Source organism: Oncorhynchus mykiss, chromosome 28, assembly GCF_013265735.2.
Source record: "Oncorhynchus mykiss isolate Arlee chromosome 28, USDA_OmykA_1.1, whole genome shotgun sequence".
Lineage (NCBI taxonomy): Eukaryota > Metazoa > Chordata > Actinopteri > Salmoniformes > Salmonidae > Oncorhynchus > Oncorhynchus mykiss.
In genome coordinates this window covers 3,709,571-3,730,980 of record NC_048592.1, presented here as the reverse complement: position 1 = coordinate 3,730,980, position 21,410 = coordinate 3,709,571, and the positions used below count along the sequence as shown (strand labels likewise).

The 21,410-nt window shown below is 42.1% G+C and overlaps 1 protein-coding gene across 1 annotated transcript; it reads left to right on the top strand.

Annotated features, from left to right (window-relative positions):
• Nucleotides 1-847: 847 nt before the first annotated feature.
• Nucleotides 848-17,853, top strand: prpf38b (pre-mRNA processing factor 38B). Its single transcript, XM_021588837.2, has 6 exons — nt 848-1,368; nt 2,003-2,071; nt 10,907-11,058; nt 14,097-14,157; nt 16,449-16,666; nt 16,756-17,853. Exons 1-6 carry the CDS (start codon nt 1,144-1,146, stop codon nt 17,459-17,461), a joined length of 1,431 nt encoding a protein of 476 aa, XP_021444512.1. The 5' UTR covers nt 848-1,143; the 3' UTR covers nt 17,462-17,853.
• Nucleotides 17,854-21,410: the final 3,557 nt, after the last annotated feature.

The window sequence follows — 21,410 nt, the reverse complement described above, 5'->3', positions numbered from 1 at the left end:
AGTTATGTTCAGCATAGACTTTGACAAATGTTTTCAGAAAAGGGAACTGGTTTCCCTGATCGTGATAATGCTTTTAAAACTTTCAAGAATAATTTGACATTTGATAGCATGATAGTCTTTCAGAGAAAGATAGCGTTGGCTTGGAAAGTCATTAAGAATGCAAAGAAAGGTGCACGGCGGGAATTCTGTTCTTCTATAGGAAGGGAAACAATTGGGGGATGTGTGGAAATTGTTAAAGAGGATGATGGCTCGAATCCCCGAGCTGAAAAGGTAAAACTCTGTCGTTCTTCCCCTGAGCGAGGCAGTTGTTCCCCGGGCTCTGAAGACGTGGATGTCGATTATGGCAGCCCCCCGCACCTCTGATTCAGAGGGGTTGGGTTAAATGCGGAAGACACATTTCCCTGTAATGGCTGTATGGTAGAGGAAAAAATTAAACATGTATGATTATTTTGTGAAATGTGTGACGTAGAAAGGGAGAGTTTGTTTGACAGGGTCAGAGAGGTTGGACGGGAATGGGGAGTGGGTGACATTTTGTGTGGGGGTGATGGGAGTCGTGAGGTTTGTAGGGAATGATTTGATTTAATCAGAAATTCAGGGTTAGTTAAGATAATAATGTAGTGGTATAAATCAGTGGAGGCTGCTGAGTGGAGAATGGCTCATGGCTGGAACGGAGTATATGGAATGGCATCAAACCATGTGTACCATCCTCACCAATTAAAGGTGTCAACCTCCTGTGGTATGGATACAGTGGCTCGTGACCGGTCTCACACTCCTCCAGTACAGTAGGTGGCGATGTAAGCAGCTGTCAGTTGGTTGCGATCCGGCAATAAAAGCGTAAAGAAGAAGACGCACGGCGTTAGTTTGTCGTTGCATTTTACTGTCTTTTACTGGCAGCGGCTGTTACGTGCACATTTCTTGTCGAAGAACCTCGGCTAGCCAGACATATAGTTATAGAAAGTAGGGTTTGGCGGTCTAAAATCGGGCGCTAGGTTATTGTAGAAAATAGTTTATTTACCGTGACTATTGAAGGTTTCATATCGCGTTTTAATGGCGTTGTAGTCGGAAGCATCTATTGTGTAAGAAAGCTAACGTTAGCGGCTAATTTCCCGCATTGTTGAATCGACAGCGTGGGATCCTCGCATTATGGCCAACAACACTGTCGCCGCGAACCAACAGCAACCACAGGCCGTGAGCAGGATTGGCCCTAACGCTGGAAAACATGGCAACAACTTGCCTCTCTGGGGCAACGAAAAGACTATGAACTTGAACCCTATGGTCCTCACCAACGTTCTCTCATCTCCATATTTCAAAGTGCAGCTGTATGAATTGAAAACCTACCATGAGGTGGTGGATGAGATCTATTTCAAGGTAACGTCTGGCTGGACCCATGCTACAAGGCTGGCTAACGTTAGCTAGCTAACCTTGGTTAGCTTCATAGCTAGCTGTTTGAATAAAAAAAAAAGGGGGAAATGGCTAGCTAAATTATTAATTGTCAGGTAACGTTGACTAAATTTGGCCTAAATTGTTTTCATGTGTCAGTATGTAACTATCTCCATGTTAATTCCACAGCTAAACGGACACGTTTCTGTTCTGTTGACACATTTGAGCGGTTAGCTAATGTTAGTTAGTGTTAGCTATATTTAGCTAGAACAATCCCCAGTTGTGGTGGTTTCCTATAGTTAAGTCGACTGCTGATAATTGGGAATATTGTGTTGGAAGTAACGTTAAAGTAGTTAACTACACTTTCTAGACAAACCTAGCTTACGTTAGCGAGCCCGACTAGCTAAATATCCAACGTTAGATTACATAACTTGATGATTACTAGCTAGTGTTATGTTGACTAGTGAGCGGTAATAATTGCATGAGAATACAACGCTATCAACCTATTTGCATGTGGTGAGATTTGTCACTTATGGCTTAACTTTGAGGCAGCCAACAAATGACGTAGCCAACGCCACAATGATTTTTGCATCATTGAGTCACCATGTTATTTTCTCACTAGGTTACTCATGTTGAGCCCTGGGAGAAAGGCAGTAGGAAGACTGCCGGACAGACTGGAATGTGCGGAGGGGTAAGTTAGAAAGTACGTGCCTTTTGCCTAAATGTGTTTCTATCTCTCCCATGCTGCCTAGTCTCTGCCAACTCAGGTTCATAAGTGCATCACATACAGTCGGGTCCAAACTTACCCTGTTTCTGAGCTGGTCACGGGTGCACCTCAGCCACGCTCAAAGTCCTAAACAATATAATTACCGCCATCGATTAAAAGACAGTACTGTGCAGCCATCTTCATTGACCTGGCCAATCACTCTGTCAATCACCGCATTCTTATCGCCACAGCCTTGGTTTCTATGACTGTCTCGCCTTGTTCACTAACTGCTTCTCAGATAGTGTTCATTGTGTCACATCGGAGGACCTGTTGTCCGGACCTCTGGCAGTCTCTATGGGGGTGACACAGGGTTAGATTCTCGGGCCGACTCTTTTCTCTGTATATATCAATGATGTCGCTCTTGCTGTGGGTGATTCTCTGGTACACCTCTACGCACCTCTTCTGTATACATCTGGCCCTTCTTTGAACAATGTGTTAACAAACCTCCAAACGAGCTACAATGCCATACAACACTACTTCCATGACCTACAACTGCTCTTAAATGCTTGTAAAACGAAATGCATGCTCTACAACCGATCGCTTCCCGGTTGTAGAGCATCCATTAAGCATCTCCAATACAAAATTTAATCTAGAATCAGCTTCCTATTTTGCAACAAAGCCTCCGTCACTCATGCTGCGAAACACCCTCGTAAAACTGACTATTCTACCGATCCTTGACTTCGGCGACGTCATTTACAAAATATCCCCCAACTACATTGGATGTAGTCTATCACAGTGCCACCCGTTTTGTCACCAAAGCCCCATATGCTACCCACCACTGCGGCCTGTATGCTCTCGTCGGCTGGTCCTCGCTATATATTCGTCGCCAGACCCACTGGCTCCAGGTCATATAAGTCTTTGCTAGTTAAACCTCTGCCTTCTCAGCTCATTGGTCACCATAACACCCACCCGTAGCACGCGCTCCAGCAGGTATATCTCACTGGTCATCCCTAAAGCCAACACCTAATTTGTCTGCTTTTTCTTCCTGTTCTCTGCTGCCAATGACTGGAACAAATTGCAAAAATCACTGAAGCTGGAGACTCATATCTCCCTCACTAATGTTAAGCACCAGCTGTCAGAGCAGCTTACTGATCACTGGAGCTGTACACAGCCAATCTGTAAATAGTCCATCCAAATACCTACCTCATCACCATATTGTTTTTTTTGCTCACCATTATTTCTACTTGCACATCATTTGCACATATCACTCCAGTGTTAATTGCTAAATTGTAATTACTTTACCACTGGCCTATTTATTGCCTTTACCTCCTTACTTCATTTGCACACACTGTATACAGATTTTTATATTGTTATTGACTGTACATTTGTGTAATTCTGTGTTTTTTGTTACACTGATTTGCTTTATCTTGGCCAGGTTGCAGTTGTAAATGAGAACTTGTTCTCAATTGGCCTACATGGTTAAATAAAGGTGAAATAATAAAAAATAAAAAAAACATTGGTCCCCTTGATAAAGATGAGCAAAAAAATACAAGAAACACATTAGTAATACAATTGCTCAGAGAAAGAGATTTTGTTTAAAAAGTAATTCCTTTTCCAAAAAAAAGGATGGGGGTAAAAATTGAGACCCCTGTTTTCAAACCTTTCAATAACTCACCATGCCAGGATAACGGCACAGCCTTTTTTGTAAAATGTTTTCTGAGATTGAAGAACACATTAGGAGGGATCTTGCACAATTACTAAAAACAGAATATTTCCAGATCCTTAATATGCTTTGTCTGCTCTTATGGACTCCCCTCTTCCATTCAAACCACACGTTTTCAACAGGGTTGAAGTCTGGAGACCTAGATGGCCATTGCAACTTGTCGATTTTTTGTGGTCGATTAACAATTTCTTTGTGGATGTGTGCTTGGGGTTATTGTATTGCTGGACAATCCACTTGAGGCCAAGTTTCAGGCTCCTGGCTGGGGCAACCATTTGTTGGCTAAAATATACTGCTACTGGGCAGAGTTAATGATGCCATGGCCCTTAGCAAGGGCCCCAGGACAAGCTAGTGCTGAGTTGCGTTAGATTTCACTACTATTATTAAAAATAATCATGGGTCAGAGCTTCCCGAGTGGCGCATCGGTGTTAGAGGAGTCACTGCAGATCTGGTTCGATCCCATGATGCGATGCACAATTGGCCCAGCGTCGTCCAGGTTAGGGGAGGGTTTGGTCGGCTGGGATGTCCTTGTCCCGTCGCGCTCTGGCGACTCCTTGTGGCCACTGGGCACATGCATGCTGAATTTGGTCGCCAGCTGTACGGTGTTTCCTCTGACACAATGGTGCGGCTGGCTTCGGGTTTAAGTGAGCAGTGTCAAAGCAGTGCGGCTTGGCGGGGTCGTGTTTCGTAGGATGCGTGGCTCTCGAACTTCGCCCCTCCCGAGTCCGTATAGGCGTTGCAGCGATGGGACAAGATCCCATCGCTGGATCACAAAATTGGGGAGAAAAAAAGTTTAAATACCAATCATGGGTTTCGATTATTTGACCTTAAAATTATTCAAGCGGTTAATGGAAATTCCAAAGCCAGAAATAGTAAATTAACCAAAAGGTAAAAAGTATTCCATTGTCTGTCAGGTCCACATAGAAAAACAAGACTTTACTATGAAATAATAAAATATGACTTAGTTTTATTAGACTTTTTAATTCCTTAGTCATCTGTGCTCAGGCAGTAACAGCCAGATGACAATCTAATGTCATCTGTTCTCCCCATACTGTCTGTAGTCATCCTATTCAGCTAGACTGCCCAACTATGCTGTAGAGCTGTCTGACAATCATTTGACTCGTTTTTGAAAGTCGACAGTTCATGAAAGTATGCCTTATCCTTTTCACATATCGTTGTGTACATTTCCCTCATGCGGCAACGTATGCAGTCTATCTAACCTAACAGGTGTGAAAGGGGATACCTAGTCAGTTGCATAACTGAATGCATTCAACCAAAATGTGTTATGCATTTAATCCAACCGCTCTGAATCAGGGAGGTGCGGGGTCTTAATTGACGTCCACGTCATCGGCGCCCGGTGAGCAGTTGTTGCTGGTTAACTGCCTTGCTCAAGATCTTTCCACCTTGCCGGCTCTGGGATTTTAACCAGCAAACTTTTGGTTACTGGCCCAACAGTGTATCCAACTTGGGCCCATCCAGAAAAGATCAGGAGTAATGGATTGTGGTCATTGTAGTTATTTGCCACATTTCTACGCTAAACTTGCCTGATCCCAACCATCCTCCTCCTGCTGACTGCAGATTCTGACATTAAGTTATATGTAAAATGTGGAATCTGCAACTTTTCTCATGTGGCATAACAATTGACTATTTCTACCGATCTGCGTGCCGGTTATGGTTTTCATATGCACATTTTTGTGGAACAGCTTCATTTAATTTGTCTTTATCTCAATCATTGTGATGTGGTTAATCAAAATTCTATCCAAATCAATATTAAAATGATTCAAACCTAAAAAGCAACTTCTATTGCCAACTATGTAAAAATGGCCTACATAAAGCCAACAAATAAACATTGCAGCCTGGAGGTATAAAATATCTGGATAAACATGAATATCCTATAAATCACAGAGGCATGGCCTGTCTGCCACAAACTTGAAACATTGTATCAACTATTAACTTGGGTCTTGCCAGAGCTCTCTAGCAAACTAACTTCTGGGCCCTACGTTTCCCACGCCAGTAAGCTCGGGACAGATGCAGCTGTAGGCTATCGGGTAGGCCTATTTTATGACATTTCCCCTGGATGAGAGCATGCCATTTTTTTATCGAAGGAGAGCGAGCTGGAGCGATTTTCAGATATATTGAGGAACTATTGTCATTTTCAATAGATGTAAAACAGATTTGGTTTGCTTGCTGTTTGAGGTGAAGAAAACATTACTTTGAGAAGCGCCACAGCTCATTATTGGTGGTGAGTTAAGCCAATCAGAAATACTATTAGATTCCCAAATGGGCACATTTGCATGCAGGGCAGGTAGCCTATAGGCCTATTTCTATGCGTAATCAAGTGATTACTCAACATTGACAGGAGTGTGCCAAACACAAGACACTGACCTAATTAACTCATAAATGTAATGAAATAAACCAAAACTTGTTTCTCACAAGTGTAGCATAGGTTGTGGAATAATATATTGAATGCATTAGCAGAGATTACCGTAACCTAACAAACATTGTAGATTAGGAATTAATGGTAATTGTACTACTGGTGGTATATGGGGCAGCAGGGTAGCCTAGTGGTTAGAGCGTTGGACTAGTAACCAAGTTCAAATCCCCGAGCTGACAAGGTAAAAATCTGTCGTTCTGCCCCTGAACGGGCAGTTAACCCACTTTTCCTAGGCCGTCATTGAAAATAAGAATTTGTTCTTATTCTTGCCTAGTAAAATAAAGGTTAAAATATATATATCAATTCCATATATCGGCCCTAATATATATATATATATATATATTAGGGCCGATATATGGAATTGATAGACTAACAAGCAAATGCAAACAGTTCACAAAATGAAGTTACGGAACAATTAATGTGCGCAAATTGGCAGGAGAGCACATTCTGGAGAGAGACTTGAGTTGTCGTGACATTTCCCTTATTCTTGGGCTGTGACATTCCCCTTATTCTTGGGCTGTGCCATCCCTGCATCCTCCGCAATGGATTAGCATCAGCCTACGCAATGGATTAGTTCACTGAGATGAGCGTGAATAAGACTGTCTCGAGTGCCATAAATACATATTTTCTACTGCTCGACAAAAAAGATCATTAACCTAATACAATTGCTCAGAATAAGGTTTTTAACAAGTAATGCCATTTTCTCCTTAAAGGGCAAAAATTACTGGCACCCCTATTTTGAATAACTCACCTTGTGAGGATAATGGCACTGAGCTTTTTTCTAAAATGTTTTATGAGTTTGGAGAACACATTGGGAGGGATCTTAAACCATTCCTTCATACATAATCTTTCATTTATATTATTTGTCTGTGCCTATGGGCTCTTCAATTAAAACCACATGTTTCCAACAGGGTTGAAGTCTGGAGACTGAGATGGCCACTGCAAAATGTTGATTGTTGTTGTCAATTAATATGGATGTAACTATTCACCTGATACGCATCAAATATGAATGCCCTAACCTCTGCAGGGGCACATGGCACTTTTCTCCACTTTTAATCAATGTCTCCTGTCTGGAGCTCCTGTCAATGTTGAGTAAGACGCGCACCTGACCTGAGTAAGACGCGCACCTTACGCTTAGAAGTAGGCCCATAGGCTTCCTGGCCTGAGCACAAATGTAGGCATATAAATGTGCCCATTTGGGGGTCTGGTTGTATTTCTGATTGGCTAATGAGCGGTGGAGCTTCTCAAAGTAATGTTTTCTTCACCTCAAAGAGCTATCAAACTAAATTAACGTTTTACATCAACTGAGAATGACAATAGTTCCTCAATGTATTATAAAATTATTTCCGGTTCTCTCCCTTTTCATAACCACTGTGTTAAAGGGACAAATGTCATGCTCTGGTCCAGTGGAAACTTAATTAAAATAGCCCTACCTGACTACTACTTGTTCAGTGCTTGGACTGAAATAGGTTTGGGTGCTGGTACTGTTTATTTTTAGGTGCAGAGGAGCTCCACTATATTTTGTAAGAGGAACAGGAGCTCAAGCAGTAGAAAATGTGAGGTGTCGGGTGCTCTGCTCCGGTGAGCTCCTGCCCAAGTCAAGCACTGCTTCTTATCCCTTTCACAAATAGCCTACAGCTGTCTGTCCCGAGCTTACTGGCAGTGCCCAGAATATTTTATACAATTTTGCTAGCTGCTACTTCTGACCAGACCAAAATTATTAGTTGATACTAGAGGTTGACCGATTAATCGGAATGGCTGATTAATTAGGGCCGATTTCAAGTTTTCATAACAATCGGAAATCGATATTTTTGTGTGCCGATTTAAAATGTTTTTTTTACACCTTTATTTAATCTTTATTTAACTAGGTAAGTCAGTTAACAACACATTCTTATTTTCAATGACTGCTTAGGAACGGTGGGTTAACTGCCTAGTTCAGGGGCAGAAAGACAGATTTTCACCTTGTCAGCTCGGGGGATCCAATCTTGCAACCTTACAGTTAACTAAGTCCAACGCAATAACGACCTGCCTCTCTCTCGTTGCACTCCACAAAGAGACTGCATGTTACGCAAATGCAGTAAGCCAAGGTAAGTTGCTAGCTAGCATTAAACTTACCTTATAAAAAACAATCAATCATAATCACTAGTTAACTACACATTGTTGATGATATTACTAGATATTATCTAGCATGTCCTGTGACGCATATAATCTGACTGAGCATACAAATATCTAAGTATCTGACTGAGCGGTGGTAGGCAGAAGCAGGCGTGTAAACATTCATTCAAACAGCACTTTAGTGTGTTTTGTCAGCAGCTCTTCGTTGTGTGTCAAGCATTGCGCTGTTTATGACTTCAAGCCTATCAACTCCCGAGATGAGGCCAGGTTTTTAATTAAAATAGCCCCGAAGTGAAATGGCTGGCTAGTTAGCGCGCGCTAATAGCATTTCAAACTTCACTCGCTCTGAGCCTTGCTCTGCATGGGTAACGCTGCTTTGATGTGGTGGCTGTTGTCGTTGTGTTGCTGGTTTGAGCCCAGGGAGGAGCGAGGAGAGGGACGGAAGCTATACTGTTACACTGGCAATACTAAAGTGCCAATAAGAACATCCAATAGTCAAAGGTTAATGAAATACAAATGGTTTAGAGGGAAATAGTCCTATAATAGCTACAACCTAAAACTTCTTACCTGGGAATATTGAAGACTCATGTTAAAAGGAACCACCAGCTTTCATATGTTCTCATGTTCTGAGCAAGAAACTGAAACGTTAGCTTTCTTACATAGCACACTTTTACTTTCTTCTCCAACACTTTGTTTTTGCATTATTTAAACCAAATTGAACATTTCATTATCTACTTGAGGCTAAATTGATTTTATTGATGTATTAAGTTAAAATAAGTGTTCACTCAGTATTGTTGTCATTGTCATTATTACAAATACTTAATTTGTTTAAATCAGCCGATTAATCAGTATCGGCTTTTTTGGTCCTCCAATAATTGGTATCGGCGTTGAAAAATCATAATCGGTCGACCTCTAGTTGATACAATGTTTCAAGTTCGTTGCCGACAAGCCATGAATGTGTTTGTTAAAAAATACCAAAAAAATTACACATCAAACCGAATTGCATCAATTCGTTCCCCTAATCAAACAGTATCATATCGGAGCCCATGTATCTAGACGAGTATTGAATAATTCATAAAAGGAGAACTGCACATCCCTATCAATTAACCACTTAGTGGATTTTCATGTGTGCTTGGGATTGTTTTGTTGGAAGATTCACTTGTGACCATGTTCAGCCTCCTGGCAGAGGCAACCAGGTTTTTAATTAAAATAGCCCCATACAATCAAAGCTACACCGCCATATTTTACAGTAGGGTTTGGGATCTTTTCTGCACAGTCATCTTTCTTTCGATGCCAAAACCCCAACACTGGTGTGTGTTGCCAATGAGCTCTCTTTTAATGTCATCCAACAAATGTTAACTGGAGTTTGCTAAGCTGCATTGGGACTTGGCTTGGATCCGGTGCTATGGCCAGATGACATGAAAATTGAACTCTTTGGCCACGCACACCAGTAATGGGTTTGGCAGCGAAAGAAAGATGCATATGAAGAAAATAACCCCACACACGTGCAGAAAATAACCCCACACACATGCAGAAAATAACCCCATACCTACTGTAACATATGGTGGTGGATCTTTGATCATATGGGGCTATTTTGTTTGCACTGGTCCTAGTGCCCTTGTTAATGTCAACGGCATCATTACATTTTTTTGCCAAAAACCTGGTTGCCTCTGCCAGGAGGTTGAAACTTGGCAGCAAATTGATCATCCAGAAAGACAATAACCCCAAGCACACATCAAAATCCATTGACCACAAATCAGTCTCCCATTGAAAACCTGTGGTTTGAATTGAAGGCAGTCCATAAGCAAAGATGAAGGATATCAAGGATCTGGAAATATTCTGTATGGAAGAATATCTAAGACCCCCTCCCCTCACTGTGTTCTCCAATCTCAGAAAACATTTCAAAAAAGCTGTGCGGTTATCCTGGCAAGGTGAGCTTTTGAATGGTATTGAAACTGGGGTGCCAATCTTTTTCTATGTAATGGTATTAGTATAAAATATATAATCTCCCAATGTTTTGGGTGCATATAAAATAGCTCTATTTGAATTGATTTTATATATTGTTTTGTTGTTGCTCATCTTTATCAAGGGGGTCAATAATTTGACCTGGCTACATATACACATCAAAAGTCAGAGCTTGAAAGTTGGCTGTTAGAAATATTACAATGAAAACATACTTTAATCTGCATTGTTTAAGACATGACATATGGAGGTGTAGTGAGATACCCAGTGGGCTGGACAGTTCTCTTATCACTCATCTTGAAAAATATCAAATTATTTAAATAGCGTGGGTGACTGAGGAAAAACAAACTGAATTTAAGGCCAAGTGGCAAACAATAATGCAGGCACTAGGGATGGGGGTGGGGGGATGACGACGACGACAAGTCTGTAGTTGACAGTTGAACGCAAGCAACACACTTAACTTATCTGTGGAGTAGGGCCGTGTTGAAAACTGATAATGGCTCACCCCAAAACTTAGAGGTGAACTTGAGATGTTAAGGAACACTGCTCCCAGAAAGAACATGTCTGACTCATGAACCTCTGTCCTCAGGTGCGGGGAGTTGGGACCGGCGGCATTGTGTCCACAGCCTTCTGCCTGCTGTATAAACTGTTTACCATCAAGATGACCCGTAAACAGGTGATGGGACTGATCACTCACAACGACTCACCCTACATCAGAGCACTTGGCTTTATGTACATAAGGTACAACTCTGTTTTAATGTTGGTTTATGTAAAAATTTGTTTACACAGAAGGATAGGACCCATTGCATTTATTTATGGCTGCAAATACATTTCAATCACCCTACCTTAGTGTGGCAACCTGTTTGTGAAACGCTCAGCAGTCATTTTTCGGTGTTTAGTTGCATGCATAGACTTAAACATCGCGTCATTGTGTCTGTCCCATTATTGCTTCTGTGAGATGCAGCGCCATTGAGGCCATCCCCACTTTGATGAAGTCAATTTTCTTCTACTTCGATGAGTTGGCAAACAAACTGAAAGGGTGCCCACTGCCACCTAGAGTGTAGTATTTGAACAGGGGTAAAGCCAACGTTGGTCATTTACTGTCCCTGAAATGGGAAACGTGTCTTTTCCATAGATGAATAGGACAAACTTTTTATATCATTTTCTGACACCCGACAGTAACACTTTGGCACCAGTTGAGTAGCTGTATAAACCCCTCTGTAAGCCTGTGGATGATGGTTCCAAGGCGGTACTTATTTAAATAAGAGAATAAGGTGTATAGATATCACACCATTAAAATGAGTGGGGTGATATTCCCCGAATACTCCTGCCTCCTGAAGCCACGTTTGACACGGGGGACAAGTAACTTTATGATAATATGTTAGCAGTGAATGTAGAAGCAGTAGTCATTTTTCATACTTTGATCTGGTTTTATCCAAATTTCTCAAATTACATGAAAAACATGATTTTGACTGTTCATGACCTTTAACCCTGAGCCTACAATTTCTGTGCCCTGCGGAAATTCAAATGAACATAATAAAAAAATCCCCATCAGTCTGTTTAACCTGTAGTGACACCCCATCCCGTGAATGGGGCTGTTGTCATCATCTGACACTAATTAGCATAACGCAACGGACATAAATATTCCTATTCATGAAAATCACCAGTGAAATATATTGGAACACAGCTTAGCCTTTTGTTAATCACCCTGTCATCTCAGATTTTCAAAATATGCTTTACAGCCAACGCTAGACAAGCATTTGTGTAAGTTTATCATAGCCTAGCATAGCATTATGCCTTGCTAGCAGCAGGCAACCTTGTCACGGAAATCAGAAAAGCAATCAAATTAAATCGTTTACCTTTGAACTTCAGATGTTTTCACTCACGAGACTCCCAGGTAGACAGCCAAAGTTAATTTTTTTCCCAAATCATTATTTTTGTAGGCGAAATAGCTCCGTTTGTTCTTCATGTTTGGCTGAGAAATCGCCCGGAAATTGCGGTCACCACAACGCCGAAAAATATTCAAAATTAGCTCCATAATATCGACAGAAACATGGCAAACGTTGTTTAGAAGGTGTTTTTCTAATATCTATTTGCTAATATATCCGTCGGGACAATTAGTTTTTCTGTAGGACCGATTGGAGTAATGGCTACCTCTGTATTTTACGCGAGAATCTCTCTGAGCCACCATGTGACCACTTACGCAATGTGGCCACCTACGGCTATTCTTCAACAGAAATGCGTAAAACTACGTCACAATGCTGTAGACACCTTGGGGAATACGTAGAAAGCGTAAGCTTGTTGATGGTACATTCACAGCTGAATAGGGAGTCATTGGAACGCAGCGCTTTCAAAACCTGGGGCACTTCCGGATTGGATTTTTCTCAGGCTTTCTCAGGCTTTCGCCTGCAACACCAGTTCTGTTATACTCAGACAATATCTTTACAGTTTTGGAAATGTTAAAGTGTTTTCTATGCATATTCTAGCATCAAAATATCCCGTTTTAAACGTTTTTTCCCAAAAATGAAAATACTACTAGTGATATCGTCTCAATCCACAGCATCCGCCAATATCGCCCTTTCGCATCTGCTCTGAAAGGTGGCAAAGCTAGAGCAGTGTGTCAGACCAATCGGTCTTCTCACAAAAACCTATAACGTCGGAACGGTTTTTCCTACAAAGTATTATAACCACTCTATTGAAAGAAGAGACCGTTTTCCTCTAGGATGGGCACAAGACTCGTCTGAAGTCGGTACATCCTCTCTTGCCAACTTCTGTCTTCAGTGTCCGAACGGTTTGGGATACACACTAATATGACCCCTATGTGGACAGCTGATACTTTCACAAACACCATGGTGTTCACCGTTTTGCTCTATGCAACCCACAAACCTTTGCAAGCCTCGAGTCGTCTGAAGGTCACCGGTACCAGGAAAAAAATAAAGTTTCATTCCTAAAGAGGATATATACATACATTATTTTTTTTTATATACACCTACTCGTGCATGGGTTTTTCTTTTGACTATTTTCTACATTGTAGAATAATAGTGACAACATCAACTATGGAATCATGTAGTAACCAAAAAGTGTTAAACAATTCAAAATAGTTTTTATATTTGAGGTTCTTCATATAGCCATCCTTTGCCTTGACAGCTTTGCACACTTTTGGCATTCTCTCAACCAGCTTTGAGGTAGTCATCTGGAATGCATTTCAAGTAACAGGTGTACCTTGTTAAAAGTTAAGTAGTGGAATTTATTTCCTTAATGCATTTGAGCCAATCAGTTGTGTTGTGACAAGGTAGGGGTGGTATACAGAAGATGGATAAAAATCTGACCTTCAGCAAGGCCGTTAACCCACTGTTCCCCGGGAGCCGATGACGTGGATGTTGATTAAGGCAGGGTTAAATACGGAAGACACATTTCAGTTGAATGCATTGTTGTACAACTGACCAAGTGTCCCCCTTTCTCTTACCTGTCCTTTCCTGGAATGGTGAGTTACTTTTGATCAAATCTGATTCACATACAACACTATACAGTTATCAAAAAGGAGGACCAAGGCACTCCATGTAATTAAAATATCTTTATTAGTATGACATCTTTTTGATGACCAATTTACTCATTTTCTGTCTACCAAAACCTACTATTGTGTACCTTAGGAAAAAAAGGAGAAGGAAATTACTGCTATCTAGTTTTAGATGGTTAACAGGTGCTAGTCCAAAACATGGACATGTGTTATTCGATGGGATGTTCATAAGTAGATGCTCATGGTGTGTTTGTTTATGCAGATACACCCAGCCCCCTGCAGACCTGGTGGACTGGTATGATGGTTTCCTGGATGATGAGGAGGTATGTCCACACGGGTAATACTTTCATGTTTCTCTACCTTTCACTAACTAGTCTGGCATGATCCAAACTGTCTCAGTTCTCTCCTCGTTGTGATGCTCAGAGCTGATTTTTTCACCTTTGCCTTCATTTGGCTTAATTGCCCCCCCCCCCCAGTCCCTCTCCCCAAAGTTGGGTAACTAGGTAATTCACTCTGCTGTGCTGACTGTTTTGGTCAGGGTAAGTATATTTGACCGTAGTCAAATTCTGTTTACATCTGGGCATGCCTTTAGTTATCAGGACTTATTGCACAAAACAAATGTGCAAAACTTGACCACTACTCCGAAATGTATAACATGGTTCCTCCCTGGTCCTACCACTTCACAGATCACTTTTTGTTTTGTCAAATTCAAATTACAATTTTATTAGAAAATATACCTTTAACACATCAATCCTTTGCTTTGTTTTCTTCTCACACACACACACACACACGTCTACTTAGCACAATTTAATAATTTCCTGGGGAGAATCTTGTAATAGATTTATCTTCTCTGTGCACCTTCAATTGGCTGGATAGTGTTTGGCAGACTGTGCATCCAGGCCTACTTTCTTGTTCTGATGCAGTATTTTAACCTTACATCCTCTGACAACCTACCTAACTGGCTAATTCCCATGTTCTCTTCTTTAGATGCCCCTTGTGCAGCAGGTGAATTGGATAATGTATCTCTCAGCACTGTTGGTTTGCGTGTGTGAGTGCAAAACGGATGTTCAGTTCTCTACCCATTCAAACCTGGTCTCTCTCTAGCTGGTGTGCACCTACCTACTTATCTACCTCCTCCACTCTGTACTTGCACTGTGGCCAATGTCTCCCTGGACTGTCGAGGAAGGAGGAAGCACAACTCTTGAAACCTTTCTTCACTGTCCACGGATCTATCTCCATTGTTTAAAGTTGTTTTCTCTCCTTGTTTCACCTCCACCTTTACTACTCATTTTAATGCTAGTGCAGATGGTGGATAAGAGAAGAGGAAGCCACTTTAGACTATTGAGATGCACCCCAGGTTCTGTTATTTTGACAGCATACACAATATATACAAAAGTATGTGGACACCCCTTAAAATTAGCCGATTCGGCTATTTCAGCTTCACCCGTTGCCGACGGTATAAAATCAAGCACACTCCGTAAATCAAGCAATCTCCATAGACAAACATTGGCAGTAGAATGGCCCGTACCGAAGAGCAAAGTGGTAGGCCACACAAGCTCACAGAACAGGACCGCTGAGTGCTGCTGCGTGTAAAAATGGTCTGTCCTCTGTTGCAACACTCACTACCGAGTTCTAAACGGCCTCTGGAAGCAACGTCGGAACAATAACTGTTCGTTGGGAGCTTCATGGGTTTCCATGGCCGAGCAGCCGCAAGCCTTAGATCACTATGCTCACTGCCAAGCGAATCTGGGTTTGGCCGATACCAGGAGAACACTACCTACCCGACTGTATACTGCCAACTAAAGTTTTTGTGGTGCTGTTTTTCATGGTTTGGGCTAGGCCCCTTAGTGAAGGGAATCTTAACGCTACAACATTCTAGACGATTCTGTGCTTCCAACTTTGTGGCAATACAGGTCCATACAGAAATGGTTTGTCGAAATCGGAAGAACTTGACTGACCTCAACCCCATCGAACACCTTTAGGATTAATTGGAACACCGACTGCGTGCCAGGTCTAATCTCCCAACATCAGTGCCCGACCTCACTAATGCTCTTGTGGCTGAATGGAAGAAAGTCCCCACAACATCTAGTGGAAAGCCTTCCCAGAAGAGTGGAGGCTGTTATAGCAGCAAAGGGGGACCAGCTCCATATTAATGCCCATGATCTTGGAGTAAGATGTTTGAGCAGGTGTCCACATACTTTTGGTGATGTAGTGTATCTTTGTAAGTACAGACTCTTGAGGACAGCCAGACAGATTAGATGACAGCAACTATTTTTCCATTTCCCTATTATTTCCTATAGTATCAGGCACTAAGCTACATTTTTATGCAAACACATGATAATGATTTGTATGTGCGCATATTAAGCTAGATGAAAACAGAGGTGAAGGTTCAGTACATGGTCATCACAAATTATATTTTCTTTCTAATTGAGTAATGGAGGTTAAAAAGCAGGGACTAGGAAGATAAACCTGTAAATCGCTCTGGATAAGTGTCTGCTAAATGCCAAACATTTAAATGAATAAGATTCTAAATACAATCAATGCCTTTTATACTTCTGTTTGTATCTGTGTTAATAAGGTTCTGAATACCCCACCCCCCTCCCCATGTTCTCAGGAGCTGGATGTGAAGGCCGGAGGTGGCTGCGTTATGACAATCGGAGAGATGGTCCGGTCGTTCCTCACCAAGCTAGAGTGGTTCTCCACTCTCTTTCCACGCATCCCGGTGCCCGTGCAGAAGCTGATCGACACGCAGATGAAGGCAAGGCCCCGGAAGGTTCCTGAGAAGGTAGAGGAGCCGGAGGAACCACCAGCGGAGGGCCGTAGACGCTCCAGGTAGGAAATGGAGTGCAGCCATTACAGATAATATTGTGTTGATCACATCTGTCTTAATGCAGCTGAAATGTTGGCTTGTTTCTGGTCAGGAGCCCCAGACCTACCCCGAGCCCCAGGAGGACTCCCAAACGGTCGAGGAGCCGGAGCCACCACCGCGAACGAGAGCGCCACGGCCCCAGCTTCGACCGCGAACTGGAGAGGGAACGCGACCGCCAGAGGAAAGAGCGGGACTCTGGGGACGGGAAAGGAGAAGAGAGGGAGAGGCGTCGGTCCCGCAGCGCAGACCGTACCCAGGAGCGCCGGGAACGTCGCAGGAGCCGCAGCGGGAGCCGGGAACGCAAGGGAGAGCAGAAAGACAGGGAGAAAGATGGGCAGGGGGGTGTGGAGAATGACAGGAGGAAGGACAGGGAGTACCATAAAGATGGGGGCAGGGAGAGGTCCAAGGACAAGAGGAGCAAGGGAGAGGCAGAGGACAGGAGACAAAAAGAAGAGAGAGATGAGAGGAGGGGTCACAGGGAGGAGAGGAAGGCCAAGCGCTCCAGTCGGAGTGCAAGCAGGGAAAGGAGACACAAGAAGTCCATAAAGCGACAAGTCCAAGAAGAGAGCAGAGGTGGGGCTGAGGTAGGGGAGGAGAAGGAGAAGAGTAGGAAGAAGCAGTGCAGCCGGGAGGGGGAGCAGCGCTCTCACAAACACAGCCGCAGTAAAGAGCGGAGCCATCGGCCACGTGAACCCAGCAACGGGAAAGACCACGGGAAACACGGGGAGTGCAAAATGAGCCAGAGCACAGAGCGATGAGTGTGAGCCCCCTGAGCGCAATTCACAACTCTCCCGCCATCCTTTCTCTTCCTTACATTTTTTTTTTTACTTGATCATGTATTCTGTCACTTGTTTTAAAACAACAACAAAAAGCACCTGGACTTGTCTTTGGCCATCGTAACTTTGTGTAGATCTTTCTCTCTGCCTTATCATCCCTTTCTAGACCAGCGTTACTCTTCTCTCTACTGTAGTAATTTCAGTCTATGGTACTTTGTTTTTGTCTGGAAAGTTCCAAATTGCTTTGTACATATGGATCTGTGAATGTTTTAAATCCTACAGAGCAGCCTCCTAAGGGGAGTTTGTACTCCGCACCGAGCTGTGCTGTATTTGGCATTTTGTTTTCTAATAAAACTACTTTCATGAAAGGAGAATTCTGATTGTAGTTTTGTAGATACTGTAATTCCTAACGCAGACCACTACAAATCTAACAAGCTTCGCTGTGCAGCAAACATCACTTCCTCCACTCTCCCTGTTTGTACCACTGCTCAAACGTTACAACATACAAACCCGTTGAGCTATTGAAAAGGTTCTGATTAAATCGGCACCATTGGCAACATTTTAATCAGTGAGTTGAGTTTCTGGCACTTAAGCTATTACTCAGTCCACCCAAATGTAGTAATTACCCTGAGTAGACGTTATGAAGAGCGTCATGACCCATTGTGCATCGCCCCAGTCAGAAATGAACTGTTTAAGTACTATATCTACATCAATGAAAGGGGATTATCCGAGTAACTTAATTCGTATATTTTTTGGGAACAGGGCAAAATGTCCCCCACGAATGATGCAGCACTCCCCTTCATGACTAACACATTTCAGTTGTGTGTGACCACAGATGATCCATTATGTTAGAGCTGCCATATCTGGTTAATGTAAATGTCTTCAAGTGGAAGGCAGTTAGCCTGGGTACCAGTCCAGGGCTTGACATTCAAGTAAATTTGCCAGTGGCACATCGGACCAGTACAGAGTGAAAACTGCTGGCCTGAATGAGAATTAGTGGCGGGGGTCAAGCTCACAGGAAAGCAAGTTTCAACCGTGAGTGATTTTCATTTGCAGTCTGGGAAAATACCTTCTATAGCCAACCATAAAAGCTGATCTAAAAACCATGTAACCCCCCCCTCAATGTAATATTCCCATCCAGAAATGAGCCCAATAACATATTGGTGTGCTACTTTAGCAATAAGCATCAACACCAGTCTGGTGCAGAATCATGGCTAAAGCATGGGGTTGCTTCTCTGCATTATTTACCCCAAGGGGCTAATCATTAGCTAGATCAGGAACTCTAAATATGATTTTGTTGCTTGTTTGTCCTAAAATAGTGATTTTTTTATAATGCTTATAAATAGTGTAATTGTGTGAATCGGGCATTTCTAGGATTTGAAGACAATGGGGGCTTAGCCCAACACCAGTAGGGGGTCTGGGGGCATTCTCCCCCAGCAAAGAAAAAGGAATTTCAACAGGTAAATGCATGAATTTAGTGCACCTTAAGATGAACATTGAGATATGTTTCAGGTAATTTGCCCCTTCCCAACTGCCACAGCAGACACTGCCAGTACTCAGAGTTGATATCTCTCCCCTGGAACACATACAGTTGTAGACCAAAGTTTACATACGCACCAACAAACATTTCACATCATTGATTTAGCCGGTGGTAACTTGTGGAATATACACGGGCTGGAATACGGTTTTAACCAATCAGCATTCAGGATTAGACCCACGCGTTGCCCGGATCCCAGTGCTTGGTAAGGTCTTGTTCTTCAGAACTCACCCAATCCCGTCTATGACAGAGTGAAAAGGAGGCCTCTACAGAACACAAATAATTTAAAACATGCATCTGTGGGGGAAAATGACAAATGGTCTGTTATTTAGTGTTTTTTTACTGATACAAACTTGTCTTGTGTGACTTAGTCATACAGCACCGGTTAGATGTCAGCCATCACTCAGCAAAAGGCCTTTCACTCAGTCAGAGTGGATATTCTGACCTTCCAAAAGAGTTGCAAAAAAACTAGCAGGTTGAGGCAGCAGTGAATGAGGTGGCGAGGGCAGAACAGACAGAAAGTCAAAGTGAAGCAGCAGGGTTGCTGGTAGATAACTAGCTAGTCTCCCTCAGCATAATTGTTTGCTAATGCTAATAAACTAGAGCTCAACATCCTTATGCTATTGGGTGTCAGTCAGAGTTATTTAACAGTATATTTAGTGAATGGGCAAGCTAAGGATGCTGATATAAGTCAATGATATTGTTTATTTAGTGTATACATTCGTGTTTATTTCTAGAGAGTGAATTTGATGGGTTTTGTTTCTGACTTGCCTAGTTAAAGGTTGAATAAAAAATATAAAATCTGTAGCTGTCTTGGCTGGCTATTCACTAGGGTAGCTACTGGCTAGCTAGCTGAGACCAAAGAGATGAGAACGTTTTTCTGACTGAAGCACATATCTTCTGACAGTCACAGAGTGCCCCCCTGTGGACTGAAGCTGAACTTTACTCCAACATTATAGTTAACCCTGTTTAACTTCAGAAATGTTGATGTGGTAGAATTGACTCAATTATATTATTCATAGAGGTCTTATAACCTATTCCATTCTACAGGCAAAAATGCTTGTCTCATGTTTGTTATTTCCATATAGGCTATGTAACTATTTGTTTTAAAAAACTGCCCATTATTAAATTGGTAAAATATTTGAATGAGTTTTTTTTTTTTCACAGCTGTTTAATTGTAATTTAGGGGGGGGGGTTCTAGAGGTTAACCTGCAAGCAAGCATTTCATTTCACTGTGTCCACTCCATGTATATATGAAAAATAAACTAAGTTTAACTTGAAATTAGAAGGGAAGGCGTCAGCCAGAAAGACAGGGGAAAAGTTGACAAGCTTTGTGGTTAGATTGTGGGTGAACAAAACATTGAAAATACATAGGACTTAAGTTATATAATGTTCTGTAATCAAAACATTGAAAATGCATAGGCCCTTAAGTTATATAATGTTCTGTTATATAATGTTCTGTAAGCTACATAGCCCCTAGGCTATATGAATATAAGGAGACATGAAACAACATTCTGTAGCGTGCCAGGTGGTGCTAACAATCAAATCAACCACATCAAACCACACCCGAAAACCAACTCACGTTTGAGTTCAGTCATGGCCACTAGCATTTCTTAATGACCCAAACCTAAAACAAGTCCAAAGGAACTGCAGTTTCCCTTAAACTAACCAGTGACAAGTTGCACCTCTATCTTGTTACCTTTCAGATGAGCCAAGAGGAGGACCGATGAGAACAGCAGCAGCCAGGGGAAACTGGTAGGGAAGAGGATGATCTACAGTTGAAGTGGGAAGTTTACACACACTTAGGTTGGAGTCATTAAAACTTGGTCATCAACCACTCCACTAATTTCTTGATATCAATCTATAGTTTTGGCAAGTTGGTTAGGACATCTACTTTGTGCATGACACAAGTAAGTTTTTCAACAATTGTTTACAGATTTTTTCTATAATTCACTGTATCACAATTCCAGTGGGTCAGAAGTTTACATACACTAAGTTGACTGTGCCTTTAAACAGCTTGGAAAATTCCAGAAAATGATGTCATGGCTTTAGAAGCTTCTGATAGGATAATTTACATTATTTGAGTCAATTGGAGGTGTACCCGTGGATGTATTTCAAGGCCTACCTTCAAACTCAGTGCCTCTGCTTGACATCATGGGAAAATCAAAAGAAATCAGTCAAGACTTCAGAAAAATAATTGTAGACCACAAGTCTGGTTCATCTTTGGGAGCAATTTCCAAATGAAGGTACCACGTTCATCTGTACAAACAATAGTACGCAAGTATAAACACCATGGGACCACGCAGCCGTCATACTGCTCAGGAAGGAGACGCGTTCTGTCTCCTAGAGATGAACGTACTTTGGTGTAAAAAATGAAAACCAATCCCAGAACAA

Bases quoted from the DNA above. Each gene is read 5' to 3' on its own strand.
- prpf38b (XM_021588837.2), top strand. From the start codon at position 1,144: ATGGCCAACAACACTGTCGCCGCGAACCAACAGCAACCACAGGCCGTG. The intron at 11,059-14,096 runs GTACAACTCTGT...TTGTTTATGCAG, and splicing joins CTTGGCTTTATGTACATAAG to ATACACCCAGCCCCCTGCAG. The intron at 14,158-16,448 runs GTATGTCCACAC...CCATGTTCTCAG, and splicing joins GTTTCCTGGATGATGAGGAG to GAGCTGGATGTGAAGGCCGG.